We start from the raw sequence: 26899 nt of genomic DNA on the forward strand, positions 1-26899 counted from the left end.
TTAGCCTCCCTGAGTCTCTCGGAAATAGGGCAGCATACAAACCGAATCAATCAATCAATCAATCAATCAATCAATCAATCAATCAATCCAACATGCAAAGCCAAAGGGCAAGCCAGTTGGAAGGCAATCCACACAATGTCACTTTTAATGACTGTGTGGGTTTCACTTTTCAACAGCAACTGGAATTACGGTACTTTATAAGTCATCATGGTCATGTGACATTGCTCTTTTACAACTTTGTTGCTTAGCAACAGAATTGCCAGTCTCAATTACCATCATTAAGCGAGGATCAACTATAAATTCAGTCTGGTCACTCCGAGAGCCAGTTTGGTCTAATGGTGAATGCACCAGCTTAGAAACCGAGGGACTGTGAGTTCTAGATCTGCCATAGCCATGAAAGCCAGCTGGGTGACCTTGGGCCAGTCACTCTTTCTCAGCCCAATTTACCTCACAGGGTTGTTATTGTTGGGAAAATAGGAGAAGGGTGATGTGTTAGATATGTTTGCCGCCTTGAGTTATTTACAAAAAAAACCCAAAGGGAATAAATAAATCTTGAGTAGATATTTTGCACATATTTTACACTAGTGATATTTGGCATCATCTGTGGCAAAGTAAAGCCTGGATATTTATAATGTCACAGGGATGGTTGGATGGTGCTATAAACTGCCTGTATAAAACAAACAAAAACTGTCTAAATTAAAAGAAAACAAGAATATATTTCAACATAATCTTATAAAATCAACTTCAGGATTGATGAGATATTAATGGCTATGGGGAGAGGAAGGGGTCCAAAAAATTAAATGTTGAGCTGTTTAGGTTATCATTTACACCTATGATTTATAATGGCTATATTACAAAGAAAAAATAAGTGACTTTTCAGGAAACAAGGATGTGCACCCTATTTTCAGCCAAGGCCCAAGATGATATGGTCCTCCCTCTAAGAAACCAAGAGATAGTTAGATACAAAATTTAAGTTAATTTAATAAAAGCAATATGAGTAATTCCATTTTTTTTTTAAAAAAGTGTTTTCTTTCTGTCATGAACTACAATTCCTGTCAACTTAAGGAAGGGCTGTAGAGTATAAAAGCTTTAGCAGGCATTGGGGAGTTTTGGATTATACACATATCTGTTTTAGGCACTGGTAAATTACTGCAATTGTTCTTTGTAATATTCTGTATTCACGTATAATATTGTTTATGCAATCATATTTATTCAGACAAAACACTGTGGAAGAAAATGTCATAAATAAAATTTACAATTGTTGATGCTTTAACTGAATTATATATTTTTGCAATATAATTGACCATTACAAGCAACTTTGTATTTATAGTGAAAACCTAATGAAACAAGAAATGCCTTATACTTCATTTTGTGGCAATTTTACTTTGTTTTCCTATAACGAAGCATATAAAACCCTAAGATTAGAATTTTCTACTAGGATTCTTTTGGAAAGGAAGTGGTTGTATGTATGTATGTATGTATGTATGTATGTACGTACGTACGTACGTACGTACGTACGTATAGTGTATGACACAAATATGTGTGTGTGTATATATATCTTGGGTTATATATTTTTAATTATTCATAGAGATTTTCTGTGGTATTTAATAGGTAGCCATGTCCAAAACAATTCGGAAGAATTTGTGGAAGTGTAGTACCTGTTTATTATTCATTAGAGCCGTATAACTTTTTAGGTGCTTCAAGAGCCATATTAACTTTTTTAAAGTTTGTGTGAAAGTCTGAAAGAAAGTCAGTCTGTTTAATAGATACCAGATAGGTATTACATTCACAAGATAGCCAAAGCGTTTTTCCAAATCATTTTTGAAATCCTGTCCGTGTGTTCTATTTTTATGCTGCATGCTTTTACTATATTTTATTGATTGATTGTTCTATTAGAAAATGGGGACGTATATAAAAAGGATGATAATGCTAGCTAAATGTTGTATAAAAACCAGCAGTATTGTGATACTAAACATATTGGATTTCCGCTTTAAACAGATTGTATTCAAAAATTTGGCCAGTCGACCTTACAGCATTTATGTACATGGTGTTTCTGTTTCAAAAGATGCAGAAGGAGCTGTTTATCCTTCAGATTCCAAAGGTTGGTTAATAATTATTTCTATGTTCCTTCTCTGCTGTCCTCTGATTACTTATGTGTCTTCCCAATAGGCTCAGCAAAAGTCTGGTCTTATTGTTGGCTCCATTTTAAATAATAAAAAGAAAATGGAAATCTATTTTAAGAACTTTTCAATTAATTATAAACAATGAACTAAGAATCAGAAAGAGAGGTAGGATCATTCTGGTGAGTAGCCCCACCCCTGCTCAAAGCAGGAATCCTTGTTCAACTATCTGCCTACCCTCCACATGACTACATCCAATGAAGGAACCTACCATTTCTTTTGTAAGAGCGGTAATGGCGCAGTGGTTAGAATGCAATACTGTAGGCTACTTCTGTTGACTGCCAGCTGCCTGCAATTTGGCAGTTGTAATCTCATCAAGCTCAAGGTTGGCTCAGCTTCCATCCTTCTGAGATGGGTAAAATAAGGACCCAGATTGTTTGGGACAATATGCTGAGTCTGTAAAGCGCTTAGAGAGGGCTGTAAAGCATTGTGAAGTGGTATATAAGTCTAAATGATATTGCTATTGTAGCTGGTTCTAATTTTTAACTGTTTTTACTGGCTTTGTATTGGAATGGAATGAGAACTGAGCCTCTAGTTGTCCTTACTAAGTAGACCAGACAGGTAACTTGACAAGACGAGCTAATTCTACTTTATTGTAAAACTATATTAACAGAATCGTGAAAGTATGGAAATACAATTCCTTCCCCATCTCTTTTATAGCTTAAGGAACTAGGAAAAGTGTCTTCCGAGTCTCTTGTCCCACCCATTATCCACTTTAGGCTATTCTCTCTTTTATCTGACATCAGCATCTCTGGAGCCAATCACCCAAGGTTCCCCATATTTCATTACATCAATAGTCAATGCAGCTCATTGGGTGTCTTTTGGCCACTACTAATAAACAGGGCTCATACACTACACTAAGCCATGGTTCCCTTAATAATATTTTACTAAAATCTAATTGATTGGATAAACTTGGTTTGTAAGTTGCAATGGATTCTAGTTTATGTTACATACTGACAGACAGTATGGTAGTTTCCACCAAGGTCCTCTGATCTGGTGGGAAAATACTCAAAGGTGATTGTTTAAGATGTCTGAAAGCTCCCTATAAAAGAGTTGCTGCGAGACAGAGTCTTTGCTGGATTGTACCAGGGGTGGGTTCTTGCCAGTTCTAACCTCTTCTATAGAAGAGGTTCCACAAATCTACAGTGCTGTTTAGAACCGGTTCCAGCTCCCTCCCCCATCCCGTCTGCACATCATCAAGATGAAGAGCAAGAAGCGGAATTCTGGGAGTTGAAGTCCATAAGTCTTAAAGCTGTCAAGTTTGAACACCCCTGGGATTTTTTTTCTAAAGGGTTAGGGGTGCAAGGGTCTTGTAACTTGACAACTTTAAGACTTGCGTGCTTCAAATGCCAGAGTTCCTGAGTCAACATTTTGGTTGCTAAGCAAGAGCGTTGTTAAGTGAGTTTCACCACATTTTACAAGTTGGCCATGCCCATCCAGTCACATGGCTGGCAAGCCACTCCCACAAAACAGGCCACACCTACAGAAGAGGTTCTAAAATTTTTTGAAACCCACCACTGGATTGTACATAGGGTTCAGTAGGGTTCACTAATAAAGAGCTGTTGTTACGGTTAGCCTGAGTTTGCCTCTTCTATTCACCCGATCTAACAGTTTAGAATGAAATATGTATCAAACCCCTATCCTATAGCTCAGCCTACTTCATAATTTTCATTGTGAAAATAAAATGAGGGGTGATCCCTTTTGCACAATATGTTAAAAAAAGAAGAAAAAAAACCATCCACGGACATAAAAATAGGTATAGAAATAGGTATAGAAAACAAAATGATTAAATAACTAAATTGTTATATAATAATCCAAGCGGAGACAATATAATAGCAAGAACTGCATGGAGTTTTACTTCACTTGCTTATGGTAAATGATAGATTGGGTAAAGGAGGCACATAAAGGCTTCAGTAACAACAGCTCTTTATTGCAAGTCAAGTAAACATCCGGCTGGCGAATGGTCGGGCAGCATCCCCTTTTAAAGGGATCTGTCAGACCTCTTGACCAATGGGATTCAACCTCTGTTCCCGCCGGAACAGAGGACCTTGGTGGAAACCTCTGTCAGTCTGTCAGCGGGGAGGGGGGATATCTAACAGTAAAGAACTATAATTCTCCATGTATTGTTGAACTACAACTGAGAACATGCATCATTGTTGACCATTCAGTCTCTTTAGAAAATTGAGCAGCAACTGGAAATTTTCATTTCCTTACCCATGCTTTACATGATCTTTTTTGCTTTTATGTTTTAGAGAATATAACTCAGGGCAAAGCAGTTGAACCAGGAGACGTCTACACATATAAATGGACTGTGCTTGATACAGATGAACCCACAGCAAAGGATTCTGAGTGCATTACTAAGTTATATCATAGTGCTGTGGATATCACAAGAGATATTGCCTCAGGACTGATTGGGCCGCTTCTGGTTTGTAAACGCAAGGCGCTCGACAGCAGGGGGGTACAGGTATTGTCAACTGCTTCAATTGAGGGAGCAGAATGATTGATACAACTTACTTAGATTCAGGAGCAGTATGGCTCTGCAGTTATCATTTACTGGGGAACCCCAGGGGTTGGGAATGCTTTGTCTTCCTTTTCAACATGGGCTTTCAATATGAATTGTCAGGCTCCCCAGACTATGGTTTTGTAGCAAATGTTTAAATTTAAAAGATAGAGAGATAAGAGATGGCAAGTGTAATGGGGTAGCCCTCTCCTTCACCAAGCCTGGGTAAATCAGTGTTTCTCAACCTTGTCAACTTGAAGATGTCTGGACTTCAACTCCCAGAATTCCAGACATCTTCAAGTTGACAAGGTTGAGAAACACTGAGCTAGATCTTTATAGCCCTTCTAAACAACAGCAGAATAAAAGGACCACTTGGATCTTACAGGGAACCTCATTCCAGGGGGCAGTCACTACTACAGAAAAGGTGTGGTTTCAAGATCCTGATAAAATACATTGCTTAATTGTAATCGAAGGACTCTTATCACCAAGAGATAATTGCTAACACAGGCATTTCCATTATTGGTCAGGCTCTGAATCTTCCTCCAACAGCACTACAGGAGTCTCTTCTAGTGCTTAATCTCCTAGAGCTTCTTATTAAACCAAGGTGCACCCCAAGATCAGCACCCCAGAGGAGTCCACATAGGAGTGATATGATCCAAGGCTCCAGCCACCTGCCCATTCCATGCAGGAATGTAGGCCTCAGCTGTACCACACACCAGATATTCATAAAAAGCCCCAGGCTTTCTCTGAAACCCCACTGGATCTATAAATCCCCATGGGTGGGCTGATTGACTGGGACTTGGCTCCCTGCAACTAGGACAGATGTTGATGTCCTCCATTGCCAGATCAATCTCAGTTGCTCTGAGAGGAAAAAAGAGATTTAACATGTGGCCTCTAATACGGTTGGGCTTTTGATAATTTGCGACAAGTCCATAATTCACATAGAGGCCATGAATTCCTGCCCAGCCCTTGATTCAGTGTCACTAGATGGCATACTGAAGTTGCCCTTCACCAACAGCCTTAGGGACCTATTGCCAACCCAGTAATGGAATCCAGTGGCTGATGCATGCTGTGGGCAACAGGGAAAACCATACACCAACAGCACTCCCAGCTGTTCACTTAAACCCAAATCAAGTTTCATTTAATCTGCTACTTCAAATACAATCTAAACAATCTGCCTTTGACAAAGAAAGCCTTGCATATAATATGGTTCAGCATTACAATGACATCGATAATAATACTCAGGCTATCTCTGGATACAAATAATTATTTTATTTATCGGTTTCTAAACAATCCCCTTTTGTTGGTCATTCCAGCTTTATTTCATTTGAATGTTATAAATTAGGTTGTTATACTGCTGCTTTTTAAAACAAGGAAATGCATGTCAAATGGCGTATCATTCTATTAGTTGAACTCGATCTATTTTCTGCCTACTACTGTGCAGAAAAAAGCTGATGTGGAACAGCATGCCGTCTTTGCAGTGTTTGATGAAAACAAGAGCTGGTACTTGGACGACAATATCAAGAAATACAGCAGCAATTCCTCCACTGTTAAGAAAGATGATCCTAAATTTTACAAGTCCAATGTTATGTACAGTGAGTAGTAACCTATGTCACTATTCTGTTTTGGGTTAACACCATTAAGATTAAATGAACAATGAAAATAAAAATAAATATGGAAAATATGGTATTTTTACAATATTAATTTTATGTCTCTAATTCTAAAGACATTTAACTTGGAACAGCTTCTATTTAACTATTGACATTCATTTTTTTAAATAGCTATTCTTAAGATTGCACTCCTAAATGCATTTTAAATTTTATTTTAGCCCTCAATGGCTATGCGTCGGATAGAACAGATCTTTTGGGGTTTCGTCAGTCTGAAATTGTTGAATGGCACCTCACCAGCGTTGGTACAATGGATGAGATTATTCCAGTACATCTTTCTGGTCACACCTTCTTATCCAAGGGAAAACATCAAGACATTTTAAATCTTTTCCCCATGAGTGGTGAATCAGCTACTGTAACCATGGACAATCTCGGTAAATAACAATATCTCTTTGTTTAATTATTTTCAGACTGTATAGATAGTTCTATAATTGAGCTCTCGGAATAGCTTGCCACATTATTAAAAACTTTATAAAATTCATTGTATAGAAAAGCACAAATTCCACCAAATAACATAAAAACAATGAAGAGAATGAAAATAAAACTAGCATGGATTAAAATAAATAAGCACCATTAAATTATAGGTGAAATCTAGATTGATATCAGCAGTCTTTTTTATGATAGTGTAAAAATCCAATTTATGTAAGTGACTGGTTATTCATTTGTTATTATATTCACTCAATTCCCTCCAATTTTATTTTCAAGAATTACAAAAGGAGCTCTGCTTTTGCATTCTTTTTAAAAACTTTGTCTATGCATTTATACAGTGTAAATTATTCTCAGTTCCATTTTATGAGAACTTGCAAATATCTGTTGACAATAACATTTAGTCTAATAATTAGTAGAAAAAGCAATTTAATAACCATGAGCATAATATTTCCAAAGTGCTGAAGGACCTAAGTTTTTGGTATGTTTCATGCCTTCTCCTAAACTCTAACAAGAGGAAAGGAGGCAAGGGAGCTACCTCAGAATATCTGATTTATTATAGAATTAGTTACTGTATTTATATTAAATATATTTGTGGCACACAATATGATCAATTGAGATGCAGTAGACAGTATGGTAATTTGGGCCTGATTGTGGTGCTTTGTGTCATTCATCTCCTGTCTTGCTGAATTCCAGGCCCGTGGAGTTTCAGACCCCACTCCAAATAATTTATTTCATAATCCACTCCTATCAGTTCATGTATTAATGATGCCAAATCAGTGTCCATGAATGACATGCCTGGTTTATCAACTGAATGATACAACTTACTACCATATGTGTACTCTGGTTTTACAACATCATTGTTTATTCAGGAGTAAGTTGTGAATATCAACTTTAAGATTCAGATTCTGAATCTGTCCAGATCACATATGATACCAAAGTTCCAAAGTCTAGCTCCTGGAATCAACAATCGCTTCATGTCCAATTTTAGTTTTAAGTGTGTTTTTAGTAGGTCCTTTATAGCCAAGAGATGCAGAATTCTTAAAACATCCAACTTTGAGCTTTGAAGAAAAGGAGAAGCAGGTTATTCTGCCTAATAATGTAGTTCCATATGGATATAATGTCTAACTATAGAGTTTACATCTTTCCTCAAAATAAAACAGTACTAAAGCTTAAAAGAAAAAGAAAAATGAGGGCTAGATGCCGTTCTGAAGCCCGATCTTGCACATTACTGTTTTTAAGGCAGTAACGGGTATCACATGTTTTTAATTGTTGAGTTTATAGCTCTATTTTTTGTATCTGTTATATTTTCATGGTATATTAGAAAGACCTTCCTATCCTAGTATCCTCTAGTTATTCTGGATTTCTCTCACAATTCCTAGTCAATTTGGCTTTACCATACTAGTTTAGTCTATACTAACATTTTTTTAGGGTTTTTTATTTTTTTTATTTAAACATTTCATCTTCCATTAAACAGTGTGTTGTCTGGGTACAAATGTCTCTGTGCAGTTACAGTCAAAATTTACAGTATTTGTTACATTGATAATAATTCTCTAATCTTACAATAATAATAATCAGCATTATAGCTGTATTCATTTCTCCCTTATCATATATATGAATAAAAATATAATAATTATATTCAATATAATAATCTTAACAATCATATTAGTAAGAATCATCATATTGTTTATATTTCTATCTTAACATATAGTCTTTATTCTCCATTTATTTCTCACTTCTGTTTTTATTCTCCAACCATGTCATATAATATTCAGTTTGTTTCTTCTCTTTTAAAGCAAGCACTAATCTGTTCATTTCTGAACATTCTAATATTTTTCTAACTACATTCTCATCAGTAGGGGTCTCATCACTTTTACAATTTTGTGCAAATACAATTCTAGTTGCAGTTAATACATGTATAATTAAATATGCATTTCCTTTACTGTAAGTTTCGGGCAAAATCCCCGATAAAAAATATATCTGGTTTTAAATCAATGTGCTGTTTTATCATCTTTTCCAACTACATTTGTATTTTTGTCCAATATTTTTTTGCTTCTACACATGTCCACCACATATGATAATATGACCCAGGTATCTGGTGGCATTCTATACTAACATTGTTAATGGATTGCAGAACTAACACCAGTAATCAGGTATAAGCAAACTATGAAACACAAGTGGGTCTGTCTAATATGAATTATTTTGCATTCGTAGGAACCTGGCTTCTGTCATCATGGGGTTCCCGTGAGATGAGCAATGGCATGAGACTGAGATTTTTGGATGCCAATTATGACGATGAAGATGATAGAGATGAACAAGAGGAAGAAGATAATGATGATATTGCTGCCAACATTGTCAGATTTGGCTCTTCAGAAGTAATACAAAAGAAAGAAAAGAAAGAAAAGGACCTCAGAAGTGTAGTATCAGACCAAGAATCAGATAAAATAGCAGACGAATTTGGATTCTCAGTTGACGAGGATAATACAAAACAGTCAAGCAATGAACAGGCAGAGGACGATGAAGAACAACTTATGATAGCTTCAATTCTTGGGCTTCGATCATTTAATGGGTCAGTTGCTGAAGAAGAAGAATTGAATCTCACAGCTCTAGCTATACAAGAAGATGCCTATGCTTCTGGTGATGAATCTTTAAACTTTCACCTAGTGTTGAATAACAGCAGTGATGCTATGCATGCTAATGGAGAATTAGGAACTCAAAATAATTCTTACGTAACTGCATTTGAGACAATCTATGCTAATTGTACATCTTTTGCAGGAGAAATTTTAACTTCAAATATCACTGCAGTGTTTGGCATCTTGCTATCTAATAAAAGCCAAAACGAAGATAATATTACTCAGATTTTAGATAGCTGCAAGCAAATGCTTGCTGCTGAATATTTAAAAACCGATAGAGGACTACAGAGCAAAGATATAGAAGATTTAATGTCCCTTGAAATAATGTCTTCCATGAAGGAGCAAGAAGAAAATACATTTGAAAAACATATTTGGGATAAAAAGAGAGAAACACAAGTTCTGACAGAGGCAACTTTGCATGCTCTTAAAGAGATGTATGCTCTACTCTTTTATGTACAACAAAAGAGAAATCTTTCTGCTTTTAACATCACAAGTGAGGACATGAAATTTCTTTCTAGTACAGAAAATGACTCTACCTTAGATGACTCAAAAGCCAATCACTTTTCATATGAATATGATTATGATTATAAAGAAGAAGCAACAGAAGCAGCAAATGTTGAGTTTACCAAAATTATAATGAATATAACTTCAGCTGATAAAGAAACAGTGGAAAACAATGGATCTGAGCCAAAACTTGTTTCCATACCTTCTATAATGCCACAATCTGAAAATTTGACTTCAGATGCCACATCAGATAATTTTGTTTCTACAACAATTCCAAAGTCTACAAAGACTTGGAAAAGTTCATCTCCCCAGAGACAGAAATGCTTCCCTAAGAACACAGACATGCAATGGAATGTTGTCGACAAGAAAGAAAATTATGATATATTAGCAGATATCACTAATGATGTTGATAATAAATTCCAGAACAGCAGCAGAAATGCCTCGTATCAAGAAAATGCCTTGTTCCCTGGCAAAAGAAAAGAGAAAACAGATAACTTTAACGGTCAACTTGAGTTGGGCCAACCAGGAATTAATAACAAAAATGATACCCAGAAAGATGAGAACTGCACTATCAATATACCTCAACATTTTCTCAAAGTCCAACGAAAGAAAAAAAAGCCAAATGTTTTAACTCCAAGGACGTTCAAGCCTCTAGAGTTACCTGCTAATTTCAACAATTCCCAACTTTCCAATAAACCCAACCACACAAAGTTGTTAAATGAGACCAAATTGACACAAAAACAGGACAAGCCAATTATTACAATAGGTCTTCCAGTGGAAGATGGTGGCTATCAGGAATATGAGATAGATAATACAGACAGTGATGAAAGTAGCAGTGGTTCATTTGAATATGAGTTAATGTATTATGATGATCCATATACCACAGATTCTCGACTTGACAGTAATATTGCACGTAATCCTGATGACATAGCTGGACGCTACCTACGTACTATCAACAGAGGAAATATAAGGAGGTACTACATTGCAGCAGAAGAAGTTGTGTGGGACTACTCACCATTCAGAAAAAGGTTTGACTGAATTATTTATTTTTTAATTATTGCTCAATTTCATATTGCTTGTTTAACAGTAACATACTAAGATGTTAAAGAATCTATTAGCCATGAACGAGTGTAATTTGTTATGATGAAATGCTAGACATGAAGAACTGGACTGTTCAGATGTTATCACAGAAATATAACAAATTTATAACTATGGGATCAAACCTGGATGGATGATTTCCAAGTTCCTTTTCTATCACATTCATGCCAAAGCGTTTCCAAAATCTTAGGTTTATGATGTCATTTAAATCTAGCACAACCTCATTTTAATTTATAAAAAAAAATGTAATTGCAGTTTATTGTAGATTGAAAATTCTATTTTCTATAAACTCAAAATAGTGTTACCTAACTATTTGCTTTAAAATTGTTATTACGGTATTGTGTATGTTTTAACTGAAGTTTTTGGACAGTGTGCTTTTTTAAGTACATGTGTTTTGGTATTGCTTTTTGGGAATTTTGAATGCATCGTAGTTAAGTTAGAAATTATTTGTTCAGCAGTCAAACACAAATTGTATGGGAACATACTAGAACTAATTCTGGAAAATTCCCAAACCACGATATGTAAGAATCATAACAGTGTTTTATGAACCCAGGCATTATAATTATAAACTATTGTATGATCTCAGCCAAAAACATTTTTTGGAAAACAGAAGAATCTGGAAAGCAGGAAAAGAATTGAAAAAGATAAATATGTTTAAAGTAAAGAAAACATTAAGAAAATAGGTAATTTTCATAACGTCTTCTTAGACTTGTTAAAGAAAAGAAGAAATTGCAAAGAGGCAGCCAAAAGCATTTCTCCCATGGTTTTGTGCTCCTATCCAAGTACAGATATAAGCTACATCAAGGAGGGTCGAGGGGAAGATTATAACAGCAGCATGGCAGTGGCTGTATATGGCAAAGTCAGAAATTGAATGGAATTAACAAATGACCAGGCTTAAATTATCCTTTAAAACACTACACAAAGTTCTTGGAAGAAGACTGTAATGCTAGGGAAAGTGAAAAAGAAAGTAAAAATGATGACAAGGGTAGATGGATTATTATATCGGTGATTGCTGCACTTTTGGAAGAGAAAAATATATGTGGTCATGAAAGTCAATCAGATGACTTCCAAATAGGTGTGCAGTTCTGATAAGAGACTATGAAACTTCCTATCAGTGAGGTAATATCATGGTCTGGAGCTTTCTGGAAGGAGAAAAATAAGATTTTCTCCATGAGCGTGGAAAATTACATTACATTTAATGCCACTACCCAGAACTTGCTTTCATTTCCTTGTTCCTGAAGGAAAACTATGCACTGATTGTAGGAAAGTTAGGGCTTACTGACCTATCAGCTCCTGTTCTTTTGCCAGAAAAATGATTGTATGGACTGAGAACCAGGTAGGACTAATATTGAAGCAAATTTCAAATAAAAATTAGGGGACTTTTCAATTACTTGTTTAATAATGAATAGATTGTTTCAAGAGATAAGATTTTTGTTTTTCGTTGGAGTTATTTAAGTTGGTTAAATAACTTCAAGAGTTCTATTAAGAGTTAAATTAGGCTGGACAACTTTTTGACATGATGTCATACTGACAAGATCCTTGTAAATGGGCAGAACATTGATTTATATTACCTCCAAAAGCACCTTGGGCTCTAACAGTCTAATATATTTACAGATAGTATTAGGTATGAAGATATGGTTGCACACAATGCACAGTTACAAAGGAATGCACCTATCGAACACAGAGGGACAACATTTTCATGTAAGCACGGTACGATTGCACTCATCAGTCAATTGTGTAAATCTGTTTTTAGTTCATGTTCTGGAAATAGAGGAGTTAGATATTACGGTAATCATTTTTGTGTAAGCTTAATAAATGTTTATTAACTTATAGCATTAAAAAAAAGAAAAAAACTAATTAATTCACAATTAAGAGGAACAAGGTATTGTCTCTAGCTGGGATTCATATTTATGTTTATCAAAGAGAAGCCCCCTTTGTTAGTCAAGGAACTAAAATTTGTACAGCTGCTCATCTCACACAAAGTAACGCTGAGTGTCATATTAAACAACAGAAAAACAATATATAAAAAAAATAAAAATCCACATTAAAAGATAAATATTATAAAAATAAACATACAAACCACAGGCAAAGAGAAGATAGGAGTAGTCATTTCAACAATGGAACCATCTGAGCCTGTCACTGGTGACAATGGAACTGATTATAATGGTTTGCAATTGGCTGGGTTCATACAACACATGATAATTCATAATCTGTGATTTATAAATTATAATGGCTGGGTTCAGATAATACATTAAGGCAAAACAATAATAATATTAATAATAGGTAACCAAAAATCAAAATGCCAAATCTAGTCTAAACAACTGACAGATAGCGTGATGAACCATAATATTAATAAGAAATGAACAAAAATGCAAAATTCAGTCTAAATATCTGGCTGACTGCAACCAACTGTTATTATAATAATAATATAATTATATATTATAATAATATATGCCAACCCAGACCCTAGGGAAGTATTGATAGATGGACAAAAATGCCAAGTACTTGATATATAGTATATACATTTTTTTAAATTCCATTTTTTCCTTCCCCAAATCTTTCATATCCTTAGTACAGTGAGAAGTCGCCCTTTGAGGACCACATTCAAAAAAGCTATTTTCCGAAGTTATCTTGATGATACTTTCCAGACACCTAGTCCTGGAGGGGAATATGAAAAACATCTTGGTATACTGGGTCCTATCATTAGGGCTGAGGTGGATGATGTAATCCAAGTAAGTCTATGTTCAAAATATTTTAATAAAAGAATACTTTGAATTTTTAACAACATTAAACATGAAAAATATTTGAACTGTAATAAACAGAATCAATTTCAGATTTTAAAAAGCCTATTTCAAATTTTTGTCTCTTAATTTAATAAATTTGTCTCTTTTGTCTCTTAATTTAATAAATTAAATTATTTATACAAAGCATGTAACAAAATTCACCATAGACAGTACTGGAATCAGATTAGTGCTTTTCACATTATTTGGGATGAGCACCAGCAGAAATAGGGCCAACTAACATACTGGAAACACATCTTGAAATGTAAGAAGCTGGGGATCTTAGCTTCTTTTCTCTTTTTCATAGAACCATTCTGTTACAGGAATTCTCAGCTTTCCTCCGAGATGGCTTTTTCTGTTTTGAAGTTTGAATAAACCTGTGCTCATACTCAGTCCCATATCATCAATTTGGGAAGCCCTGAGGAAGGAGGAGGGAAGCACTTGCTAGACTGCAATGGACATTTTAGATATAAAAAAGAAGAACTGCCAGAACAGGCCTTTAACTCTAAGGGGACTGCAAAGTTGTACCAGCATATTTTATACAATCAGGATGTATCTATCTAGCAAAATAGAAAATAATAAATTATCCTTATTGTAATTTATGTTATTCATACGACATTTAGAACAATTGTTTCAAGGCATGACATGGTACTTTGAAACACTACAATCTCTGACAGAGATTCAGGCTATAAAACTGCAAACGGTTGAAACTTTTCTGTGCATCTTTTTTTTTAAGCCTCTGTATTAATCATTGACTGTTCAACTCTTTAGGTTCAGTTCAAAAATTTGGCCTCTAGACCATACTCACTTCATGCTCATGGCCTTCTTTATGAGAAATCTTCTGAAGGCAGAAGCTATGACGACCATTCTCCTGAATTTTTCAAAAAGGATGATGCAATTATGCCAAACGGCACATACACATATGTTTGGCAAGTCACCAAACGGGCAGGACCAACAGACGACACGGAAAAATGTAAAACATGGGCCTATTACTCTGGTGTAAATCCGGTAAGATAAATGTCGTAGAATATTTTTAAAAAGAAAACGGAATAATCAGAGAATACATTTTATTTAACCTTAAAGAAGAATATATACTTATCTAACTTCTAGCACGTGCATTTTGCTCTTTAGCTTTATTTTACATTTGCAATTCCTTTCATGAAAAACAATGATTTCTATTTAGATCACCATTTTTTTTTAGTATTGTTTGTAGGGTCATGAATTGTGGTTTTGTATTCTTTTCCCTAAATTTTGATCTTTTTTTTAAGCCAATGAAGGAGAAATAGAATTGAATTTCATCACAATTTAGTAGCTATATTTTCCAAAGAGATGATGTCTTTTACTATCTATATTTTGTATAGAAATATTGATTGAATATCCATGTTTATTTCTCTTTAAGATTAAATATATGCATGTTGGTTTGTATTGCCAAATAATTATTTTTCATACTGGGTTGGTTGATTATATATGCTATTACTAAATGTTCATTTTAGTATATTACTATATATTACTAGTGTTCATTTTTGTGTTTCTTTTTTAACATGAAAAATTAAAATATATTTTGCAGGAAAAAGATATTCACTCTGGCTTGATTGGACCTATTTTGATCTGCCACAAAGGCATTATTGATGAGTACAACAGGCCAATAGACATAAGGGAATTTTTCCTGCTTTTTATGGTCTTTGATGAGGAGAGAAGCTGGTACTTTGAAAAATCTGACAAAAGGACCCGTACAGAGAGACTTCTAGGAGTCCAATCTCGCCACACATTTCCTGGTAGAAATATTTTCATTTCTCTTGTATAAGATTTCCACGTACAATAAATCATTTTCATGCTAATGGCAACATAATACTCAATGTTATCTTTATATGTATAGCAATAGCACTTAGACTTATATACTGCTTCATAGTGCTTTACAGCACTCTCTAAGCAGTTTGCAGAGTCAGCATATTGCCCCCAACAATATGCCCTCATTTACTGATCTCAGAAGGATGGAAGGCTGAGTCAACCTTGAACCAGTCAGGATCAAACTCTGTCACTGGAATGCAAAGTGAGCCTGCAGTACTGCATTCTAACCACTGCGTCACCACAGCTCTTAAGAAAATAAGAATTACATTTACATTTTTTCTATTTTCCTAATAATAGCATAGATCTGTATTTATCCATTGTTAAAAACAATCAGCTCAATTGTTAACTGATTGCTTGTATTAATATCAAATCTATTAGATCTTACTTTCTCTTATAGTCTTTGTATCTAAATAAATCAAATTTAAATACATATCTTTTTAAACTACCTTACAGTATATAGATAAGATTCTTTCCCACTTCCTAGATTCTATCATTATCCTTTTTCTCTCTTTAAATACAACTTCATGCTATTTGATGAGAAACACAAAAAATATATCTTTATCTTTATAAAGAAGACTTTGGCTCAATCCTACAGGGTAGATATGCAGCGGAGTGGGATTCACTCATCTGCTCATGCACATTGTCTTCTGCACATGCGCAGTATTCACACATTATGTCAGGGTGGGTGGGCAGAGCCTCCTGCAACTGCTGGTACCGGTTCGCCTGAACCGGCAAGAACCAGCGGAATACCACCTCTAATATGGAGGATGGGAACAGAAGGAGGAATTGCTATGAATGGTGCCTTGAACTCCTATAGCATAACCCTTGTATCAGAAGCACCGAAGCGCTTCTGGGTTGAAAGGATTAACTGGTGACATCACCTTTGGGGATGCCCACTTTGGGGGGGGGGTCCCTTCATATTTCCAGCAGGAGCTAGAGTGAAAGACAGGAGCTCAACTTTACCCCACAACAACACTTGGTCTCAAATGCAGGCTTGCTAACTTCCTACACAGTGTCCTAACCACATGAGTCACTATGCTCCATTAATTCATATATGAAAGATTTATACGATCTGAAGAGAAACCAGAGTATATAACAGGTGGAATCCAACTAATAATGATAAAGTTCCCAAATATTGTGTTAATAGTTCTGTGACTGAGATTTTCAGTGAAACTTTTTTATGAACACAACTATATAAGTATAGCATTTTTATTTGATAGGTAGTTATATCAAAGCACACTATAAGATTTATTTTTCTCTGATAACAATCTATTAAGGTATGCTGGGCTGTCAGAATGACTGGCTCAAAGCTTGCATAGCGGAGTGAGTGGGTGTACTGGAATATGGGTCTTCCTCTTTTTAATCCAGTATCTTATTGACTGTAACACAAACAGCTGTGGGGCTATTAAAATCTAAATTATTTTGCTTGGTTATTTTATCTCCCTTTCTATGGCTGCATCATAATTCTAAAATAACAGAGTTGGAAGGACATTTGAGGTCTTCCAATCTAACCTCCTGCTCAAGCAAGATAAATCATGATTCTCAAGAAGCTTTTCAAGAAGCTTTGTATAATTTGCTTTGATAAAATATATATTTAAACTATAAATCTACTATATTGCCACTGGAATTTCCAAATTTGGCTGTATCATAATCCTTAGAAGCTTAGAAAATAGTTCCAAGCAACTACAAAAATGCAAGGTGAACTTGTAATTCATCTTTATGATATTGCAGTACCAAGAATTATTTAATCTGTCTTATTTTAATGACTTGTTGCATTTTATTAAGACCAATCCATGCTGGACATTTGTGAATGAAGCAGTTAAAAAATAAATATGTTTTCTTTTTCTTCCTGCACTACTATACTTAAAAGCAGTTGAAAACCTAATGAGAACTAGGAGAAAAAAATAAGCTTTCCCCAAATCCTCACAATGCTATTGGATTTTTAATCTGATATCTGCTATATTAAATTGAACTGCAATGCTTTTTGTTTAATCTGGTCATATTTTTATTTTTAGCAATTAATGGGATCCCTTATCAGCTGCAAGGCTTGAAGATGTACAAAGATGAGAATGTCCACTGGCATTTGCTGAACATGGGTGGGCCCAAAGACATCCATGTTGTTCATTTTCATGGTCAGACATTCACTGAAGAGGGAAGGGAAGATAATCAACTTGGGGTCCTTCCTCTTCTTCCTGGTAAATATATTCAGATCCACAAATCTATTTCTTGCTGAAATGACTTGAAACATTTCTAACTCATTGCACTGAATATAGATATAAAGCATTCATTAACATATATTAGCCAAACAAAGTATTATGAGTACTATGTATAATTTCTTGAGATGAACAAAATAAATATGGGAAATAAATGTAACAAGTGTGTAATTCACAATACATTTCAAGTTGTAAACAATCTTCAGTGAAATAGGATATTATTTAAATATAATAGCATTAGTTACATCACACTGCTACTCTTCATTTAAGGTAGTCTCTTGAAGTAGCATTAAACAGCTGTAGTACACTGGAATTATTATAGCACTGAAATTAACAGAAATTTCGTTGTATGAGGTGCAATGACAATAAAGTAAACTTAAAAAGTAAACTTTAATATTTGAACTTCTGAAATACAGAAATGTGCAAAATAATAGCACCTTATCTTTTGTAAGATACATTTTCTTTATGATGTACATAGTGGCCATATCTCTATGTATGTATTATTAAAATTGTTGCAATGAAATGTGTTCGTTGTAAATTTCCAATGAACTGCTGCCAGTAGCTTCACAGATGTGCTAAGACACTCAATTCTCCATCTGGATAATCAGAGAGTTATGGCTAGAAATACAAACATCTCACATATATGTGAAATAATGATCATAAAAGCATTCATAGTATTCATAGAATACTTGAGTTCTGATCAGGTTTGATGGCTGCGTATGGGACAACATATTCATGTGAATAGGAGGGAGACAGGCTTGTTCTGTTTGTTTTTGCTGTAAAATAAACCATTGTAAATAGAGAAACTAATAAATTAGAATTTAGGACGGTATAGAGTTCCAGTTCTCATTCTTACAAGATCTCCTGTCCAATATTGGGAGACTGAAAATATTTAAGGGACAAGTGCTGAAAACCTCTTACTGCAATATAAAGGGCAATCCCAGTTGCAATGTATGACTGTGAAAGTTGGCCCATAAGGAAGACTGAGTGCCAAAGAATTGAGGCCTTTGAACTATGCTGCTAGAGAAGACTCCTGTGAGTCCCTTGGACTGCAAGACAATCAAGCTGGTCAGTCCTAGAGAAGATCAACCCTGACTGCTCTTTAGAAGGCCAGATCCTGAAGATGAAACTCAAATACTTTGGCCACCTAATCAGAAGGAAGGACTCACTGGAGAAGAGCCTAATGCTAGGAAAGATTGAGGGCAAAAGAAAAATGAGATGAGAATGAGATGGCTGGATGGAGTCACTGAAGCAGTCAGTGTGAGCTTAAATGGACTCCAGAGGATGGTAGAGAACAGGAAGACCTGGAGGAATGTTGTCTATGGGATCATGATGGGTTAGATACAACTTTGCAACTAACAACAAAAAATATATAGGGCATCTCTTTCTGGATGGATATTCCCCAAATTAAGTGACTGTCTTCTTGTATCAACCAATAATTTGTTCCATTATGTTTAAGTATAATTATAAATCTGCATTTGCTATCTGATTTCTGGTTGGTTTAACATGCTATCCTATTCACAATATTACTATATGATTCAAATTCTTGGAATTTAAACCTATTTTTAAAATTAACATTTTTCCACTCTGCTTTCAAGGTACATTCACCACCATCAAAATGAAACCATCCAAAATTGGCACCTGGCTTTTAAAAACAGAAGTTGGAGAATATCAGGAAAGAGGAATGAAGGCTCTTTTTACTGTCATTGATAAAGGTAACAGAGCTTAACCATACTAATTTTACAAGGCATATCAGCTTCACTAAAGTTTGTGCTACAGAAAAAGGGGTGGGGAGCAGTTCTGAGATCCCAGGTTTTTTTAAACGGATAACATGTAGATGACATCACTAGCACATTCCCTAGTTAGCAGGCATTTGAAATATTTCCAGGATTTGGGGGAAGGCACATGTCCCATTATAATATCAATACTATATAATCTGCTTGTGTCTTTGCCTCTTCCTAGCTGCACATACTTAAGATAGGTACTCTCCTGTTGGGTTTAATAAGGAGTAGTCTGCTTAATGCCAGAATTTAGGAAAATGTAATGTAACACCACCATGCTGTCTGTTCTCCCTCTGCAGATTGTAAATTACCAATGGGGCTGGAAAGTGGGATAATACAAGACTCACAGATCACTGCTTCAGATCATGTTGGTAGGTTGAATTTTAAAGCTGTTATGCCAAAAATCTTGTTATTTGGAAATCCTATATCCAGAGGTTCATCTACCGAATTGTGTGGCTCTAATGAACACTCAGTTCTATAGATTAAATTACACATGGGACATGTTTTATTTATATGGTGCTAGAAATAATAGTCTCATAATATCAAGAGGCGAGAAAAGATCATTAATTATCAGTATATATTGGGCTCCCAATACCTAGCATACAGTATTCAAAGCATTTTTGGAACATTTCAGATTTTTTTTGTTTCTGCTTCTTGGTTCCAATTCTTTTATAACAGACAATTGATAATTGATAATTTTTATCTGTATTTTTGACCTTGGGCCATTCATCTTCTCTTAGCCCAATCCACCTCACAGGGTTATTGCTGTGGAGAAAATAGGAGAAGGAAGGATTTTTAGGTATGTTGCTTGCCTCAAGTTATTTGTAAAATAATTAAAGTGGGATACAAATAAATATAAATTAAAAACTAAATAAAATATTTCCTGCTATGAAAATAATATTTTTTTTACAATTTTTAAAGTAAAAAATGAAAATCACCATGGAAAGCAGCCGTATCTTTTTGACGTTGTTCTGCAAAAATTACTTTTCCATGTTTCTGTACAGGATATTGGGAGCCTAAGCTAGCAAGACTGAATAATGGTGGAAAATATAATGCTTGGAGCATCATAAAGAAGGAAAATGAACATCCATGGATTCAGGTACAACAATTAATTGCAACACCACAATGTGATTTGGTTGTGGAAATCATCATGGAATGCACTGCTATTTTTGAGGCATTAATAATATTAACATTTTAATCAGTGGTGGGTTGCCAATTTTTTTTACTACTGGTTTGGACGCGCTTCCGTGTGCTCCCCGCACAACACTTCTGCGCATGCTCAGAAGCGTATGGGCGGGTGGGCAGAGCCCGATCCAGGCCAAACTGGGAATAACCTATCTCTGATTTTAATATTAAAATGTTGTTTTTGTCACCTTAAACTATGGGAGATTGTGAATTAAATGCACAGGATAAGGAATATTTGAAAATTGAGTTCCCACTTGGGAGAGTTAGAAAGCAAAATCTTGATATGCACTTAATTTCATTACATTCATCTCTACGGCAGAGGTGGGTTGCTCCCGGTTCAGCCTGGTTTGGCTGAACCGGTAGTGGCAGTGTGGGAGGGTCCACTCACCCGCCAAGACGCTTCTGCGCATGTGCGCACGAGCGAAACAGTAGTGAACTGGTTAGCAACCCACCACTGCTCTACAGTCCTGACTATAATCAGCTAGTCATTTACTTATTTAGTCTATTGGTTTAGTCTACTTCCTTGATAGCTCTGCAAATATTTATCAAAGCTGTAAAATAATATGAGTGTTATATTTTAATTTGCATAAATAATGAATCATTTATTATTTTGATTTTCTTTGTGAAAAGAAACTTGACTGCTACAAAGATATTCAGATATTCAGGTTCTGCATATTATTTCATACATACAATCAATTTTATATGTGGTTGCTACATTGTGTTAAGCTATAGTTTTCTAGATTCACACATTCTATATATAATTATGAGATTACAAAAGTCTAGCAATTAAAAGAACAAAATTTGACACACTATGGCTTAGTGTCATACATGAATCCAGTTTTCACATCACTATATTTCAAATCAAGAGTATTTTGGTTGGCTCTGATTTTAGGTTGAGAATGATAGTAGTCTTAGACAACAGATGGTGAAGACTGCAAGACAGATTAGTGTAGAACATACTATTTACCTTGGCTTACATTAGAGAGGATGTTCTTCTACCATCAAAGATAAACTAGATTTTAACCTTCAGTATGTTTTGTGTTTGTAAATTGATAGAGGAGGTGATAAACTTCTGTTCATTTTTCGGAGACAGAGTTCTTGAACCGATCATGTATTTCCATCCAGTATGGTACAGAATATATTTTAACTGAAGAAATGAAACTGGGATAATACAGATTCATATTTTTTGTTGTTATTGTATAGGTAGACCTACAAAGACAAGTTGTCCTCACAGGCATTCAGACTCAAGGAGCCATGCAACTACTGAAACATTTGTATACTGTGGAATATTATGTTGCCTACAGCAAAGATGGGCGAAAGTGGATTACTTTTAAAGGAAGACATCCCAAAACACAAATGGTTTGCATGTTTCCCCTATCTGAAATCTTCATTCTTCTTTTCTGTTTGAAAATATGTAGAAGCAATGTTAAGAGTTTTTATCCTTTCAAAAATTAATATATGAAAGAGAATAGTATGAAAATTATATATTCTTTACACATCTCTTAAACTGATAAAAATGTTCCATTTACTATCTTGTCCTTTTTCATTTTGTTTTCTTTTTAAGGAAGTAGGTTTCTAAATCCAGGTTAATTTTTAATGAGAAAAAGGGATGTAAAACCTCGAAAATATTTAATTAATGTATAGGAAAGAATGTAAATTATGGGCAGGTAATTTCTTCTTGTCCTTCTTTTAACTTGTAAATAATAAAAGAAATTATTAAAAGGAGAATTATAGCTGGGAACAACATGTATGATTTAAAGTAGTTTAATACCGGTATATTTATTGACAAATGTATAAAGAATGCTTGTGATGACATTAGAGGTATGTTGAATGTGGATAAGAATTCCTGTGTACCTTTGTTTACAGATGATGCATCATTGCTATTTGATAGATAGATGATAGATAGATAGATAGATAGATAGATAGATAGATAGATAGATAGATAGATAGATACTGGAATACATTGTGTTTGACAGGGAAAATAGAGAGAACAATTGTAAGTTATAACCAGTAGTAGCTGGTAAGCTATAACCAGTAATAGCTACCGGCCAAACTGGTAGTAGCTTGGCAGCCTGGGTTGCTGGAACCATCAGTGACCCAGGCCTGCCATGCTCCTTAACTGGTTCTCCCAGTAGCATTGTAGGCAGCGCCATCTTGTTTTTGGCTTGTTGTACTGAGCATGCACATGCAGCGTACATCAAGTGGCCATGTATGGGGTGCGTCCCTGAGTGAACCGGCAGTAGTAGCTGCCGGAACCCACCACTGACTATAACCCTATTAAAAACACCAAGAAAATAAGGCAAATAAAAGTAGCAGGACACTTGCAATATGAAAGAAACTTTCTGATCCTCAGTTCTCACCGAAATAATTCAGTGCTTGTTTTGATGTGCAATCTCACTGAAAACCAATAATTGCTAAAGAGTGAACAGGCTCAAAGTCACTTTAATTTTCCAGATTCAAATATTTTTATTTTAAAATGTGAGACATAATTTATAGAATGTGGACTTTTTTTTCCTCAGCATTTTGAGGGTAATTCAGATGGTACCAAAGTAAAAGAAAACCACATTGATCCTCCTATAATTGCCAGATATATCAGGCTGCATCCAACCAAGTTCTACAACAGACCAACGTTCCGCATTGAACTGCTGGGTTGTGAAGTTGAAGGTAAGGCATAAACAGACATTTGGCACATATCATCAAATGAGGAGAAAGAGATGAAAGTTGAGTTTAATGTTATCAAAAAGATTGGAAGTGCAAGAGAAATGAGATTTTATATAAGGGATGAATATTAGCGGGGGGGGGGGGAGATTAAATTACCAAACCATCTGTAGAAATATAATTCCAAGCCTGCTGGTATCTTTTCTTGAATATGATAGCATTAGAAAAATCTAACAAGGATATGTACTTAAAACAGGGTGTTCTATGCCTTTGGGAATGGAAAGTGGGGCTATCGAGAATTCAGCTATTACAGCCTCTTCTTATAAGAAGACTTGGTGGAGTTCATGGGAACCATCCCTTGCACGACTCAATTTGAAAGGGCGAACAAATGCTTGGCAACCAAAGGTAAAAACAAAACCAACTAAGTTACCTGATAATTTTTGTAGTTGCATTTTAAAAATTTTTAGGTTTCCATTAAATTAAATACTATCTATCAGTGGCATAGAGAACACAGGTGATATGACTGGTATATTTTGAATGATGTTAAATTGTTACTTACGTAGTACCCTCTTTCTCTGAAAATAAGACCTCCCCGGATAATAAGCCCAATCCTTTTAGCATGCGCTAAAACAAGCCCTCCCCCAAAATAATGCAACACAGCAGTAGCCATGAGATGGCCACGGTTGCTGTCTCCCGCACCTCAAAAATAATAAGACCTCCCCAAAAATAAGGCCAAGCGCTTATTTCGGGAGGTAAAAAAAAATAAGATCCTGTGAAACAAGCTAGTTAATATTTCTTCCCACACTTTTATTTCTTCTTAGTAAAGATCACTTCACAAATTATATGACAGCAGTTTCAGAGTTGTATGTCAGTTAATAGTGTCTCTCTTATTGGTATTCTTGTATAATATAGGAGTCTTTAAATGATTGCTTATTGTATTTATGAAATCATCGAATCATCAGGCTGGAAGGGACCTTGGAGATCTTCTAATTCAACCTTCTGCCCAGGGTAGAGGTCCTTATTTTATTCCAGATAAATAGTTGTCCAATCTTTACTTGAAAACCCCCAGAGATGGAGTACCCAGAACTCCAGGAGACTATTAGTTCCAGTGACAATTGTTTGGATTAGAAAAAAAGTTATATTGCAAGAATTAATACAAGAAGCATCTTTGAAGAAATTTGTGTCCTGAGCACTAAATGTGTTCTACTTTTATAAGAAAGAAAAGTAAAACAGAGGGAGAAGAAATTCCATTAATTCTACAGTAGTTAAGGTTTTTTTTTGATTGGAGATCATATTTGTGTTTGTGTTGTTTAAATTTAGGGTAAGTAGGCTTCATGTATTCTCTTGGATTTTTAATAGCATTTAATTTACATATTAATGAGTTCAGATTTCCTGTGCACTTCCATGTGACTCAATTAGTTGCAGGTTGTAGATAATTAGGGTTCAATTGCTAAGAGGAACATGATAAGATGAACCTTATTAATCCTTTAGGTAAACAACAAAGATCAATGGCTACAAATTGACCTGAAACATCTTACAAAAATAACAAGCATAATAACTCAAGGAGCCACATCAATGTCTACAGAAATGTATGTGAAAACATTTTCCATCCATTATACTGATGAAGATTCAACATGGAAGCCTTATTTGGATGTTTGCACTTCCATGGAAAAGGTACCAATTACTTATCTTACAGATGGATTTGATTAACTAAATTGTGTCTTCCAAGTTTATTATTTTATTACCATATGTATGGTATTATGTTGGGAACATATAAGGCCGAAAAATCCTCATATCCCTCTTCATAGGTTTTAATCTATCCTTTGGGAATTAGTAACTCTGTACTATGACGTTTGGTTTTGTTACAGCTCCTACAGTTTGCCATAGTACATTGTTAAATTTGTAATTAGGTGGGCATCAGAGGTCTCTATTAATTCAGGTGAAACGAAGGGTACAGATGGAGCAGTGGTTGATAATAGTGGGACAGGTTAGCAGATCATTTTGCAGACTAGTTCCCTGGAAAGATCACTGCTTAAAAACCTGGACAACCATGAGTCCTATCACAGATCAATTATCTCCTGTGGGTCATAGTCCTAGTATTCTTACTATAAAAATGACAAGCCAATGCTGGTATAATTTCCTGTGCTTTATGAACATTCTCAGAATTAGTTTGGTTTCTCTTACATTCCAGGCATGGCTAAATTTTAATATAACAGGTTTTTTTTTTTACCTCATACTGTTTTACCAACAAAGGAGAAAATGATGATAATGTACATTAACCCAGAAATCTAATGAAGCCTTTCCCTTCCCTAGAGGGCCTGGAAAGATTGTAATCACCAAAGTCATGTCCCCTATTTTTTTCCTATGGCTGATTTTTTTCCTGGAATTCCAACAATATGAGATTTCTCAATTAAAAGCACTTGACTGTGTCATCAGTCAGGACAATACATGCTTCACAATTTGCATGAGTTTGACATAGCTCATTGGCAGTCAATAATAAGATGTATTTCAAATAATGGAACAATAGTTGAAATCATAAGGCAATTGATAGGTTTATTTATCTAAAAAAGCCCACAAATAATGTGTTATTGAGGTGATCTGAGACATAAAATAATTTTCCTGATGATATTCTGTGGTAATTTTGAAGATTTATGTTTGAAATGTTCATTTGTTTGCATATGATGCTAATTTATTCTTTTGCTTTATATTTAGGTTTTCACAGGAAATGTTAACACTAATGGACATGTCAAACACTTTTTCAAACCTCCTATATTGTCCAGGTTCATTCGTATCATCCCCAAAACATGGAATCAATATATTGCACTCCGAATAGAACTGTTTGGTTGTGATGTTTTTTAAGGCTTGGGCAGAAGATTATCAAATCAAGCAACATCAAAGTTTCAAGTTTTCTTATTACTAATTCTGTTTTTTAAAAGGAAAGAAAAACAAAAGCATAATAAAACTGTAGTAGCGTAAAAAAGCTATCCTTCTCAAAGAATTTTCAGCTACAGCTTTATCAATCAAAATAACTTAACTGAAGTGACTTTACAATGAATAATTGTACTGCCACTTTAATCATGAATGTACATCCTAATACAATAAAATCTTATTTTTTTGCGAGTACCATGTTTCTTGTGTTTTCCTCTTCTCAAAATAGAAAACATTTCATTTCAAAAAGAAATTGTTATACTTTCTCCTGAGGGCCTATTATGACAATACTAAAATAAATTTTAGCAGATAAGATCCTCTAGTTCAAGTAGGCTGATCTAGAAAGTTAAACCAGGTTGGTCCTGGTTAGTACATAGATGATCAACTGAAACATCTATGCCAATAAAATGGATTGGGAAATTAAAGAAGGCAATAGCATTTAATGGTCCACTTAATGATGCTAGGAAAAGTATGGATGTAGTTATGTAAATCATCAGG

The 26899-nt window shown here is 34.9% G+C and overlaps 1 protein-coding gene across 1 annotated transcript in view; it reads left to right on the forward strand.

The window, feature by feature from the left end:
- The window catches only part of F5 (coagulation factor V), a 45143-nt gene extending 18547 nt beyond the window's left edge, over window positions 1–26596 (forward strand). Inside the window, exons 9-25 of the mRNA XM_032220181.1 lie at window positions 1999–2101; window positions 4433–4644; window positions 6125–6275; window positions 6509–6721; window positions 8988–10938; window positions 13581–13740; window positions 14560–14796; window positions 15356–15563; window positions 17652–17831; window positions 19448–19564; window positions 19930–20001; window positions 20635–20729; window positions 22019–22174; window positions 23335–23479; window positions 23730–23878; window positions 24965–25147; window positions 26186–26596. Coding sequence (XP_032076072.1) covers window positions 1999–2101; window positions 4433–4644; window positions 6125–6275; window positions 6509–6721; window positions 8988–10938; window positions 13581–13740; window positions 14560–14796; window positions 15356–15563; window positions 17652–17831; window positions 19448–19564; window positions 19930–20001; window positions 20635–20729; window positions 22019–22174; window positions 23335–23479; window positions 23730–23878; window positions 24965–25147; window positions 26186–26332 — 4479 coding nt within the window. The 3' untranslated portion in view covers window positions 26333–26596. The remainder of the gene's footprint in view (window positions 1–1998; window positions 2102–4432; window positions 4645–6124; window positions 6276–6508; window positions 6722–8987; window positions 10939–13580; window positions 13741–14559; window positions 14797–15355; window positions 15564–17651; window positions 17832–19447; window positions 19565–19929; window positions 20002–20634; window positions 20730–22018; window positions 22175–23334; window positions 23480–23729; window positions 23879–24964; window positions 25148–26185) is intronic.
- The last annotated feature ends 303 nt before the right edge of the window (window positions 26597–26899 follow it).

Source organism: Thamnophis elegans, chromosome 6 (assembly GCF_009769535.1).
Source record: "Thamnophis elegans isolate rThaEle1 chromosome 6, rThaEle1.pri, whole genome shotgun sequence".
NCBI lineage: Eukaryota > Metazoa > Chordata > Lepidosauria > Squamata > Colubridae > Thamnophis > Thamnophis elegans.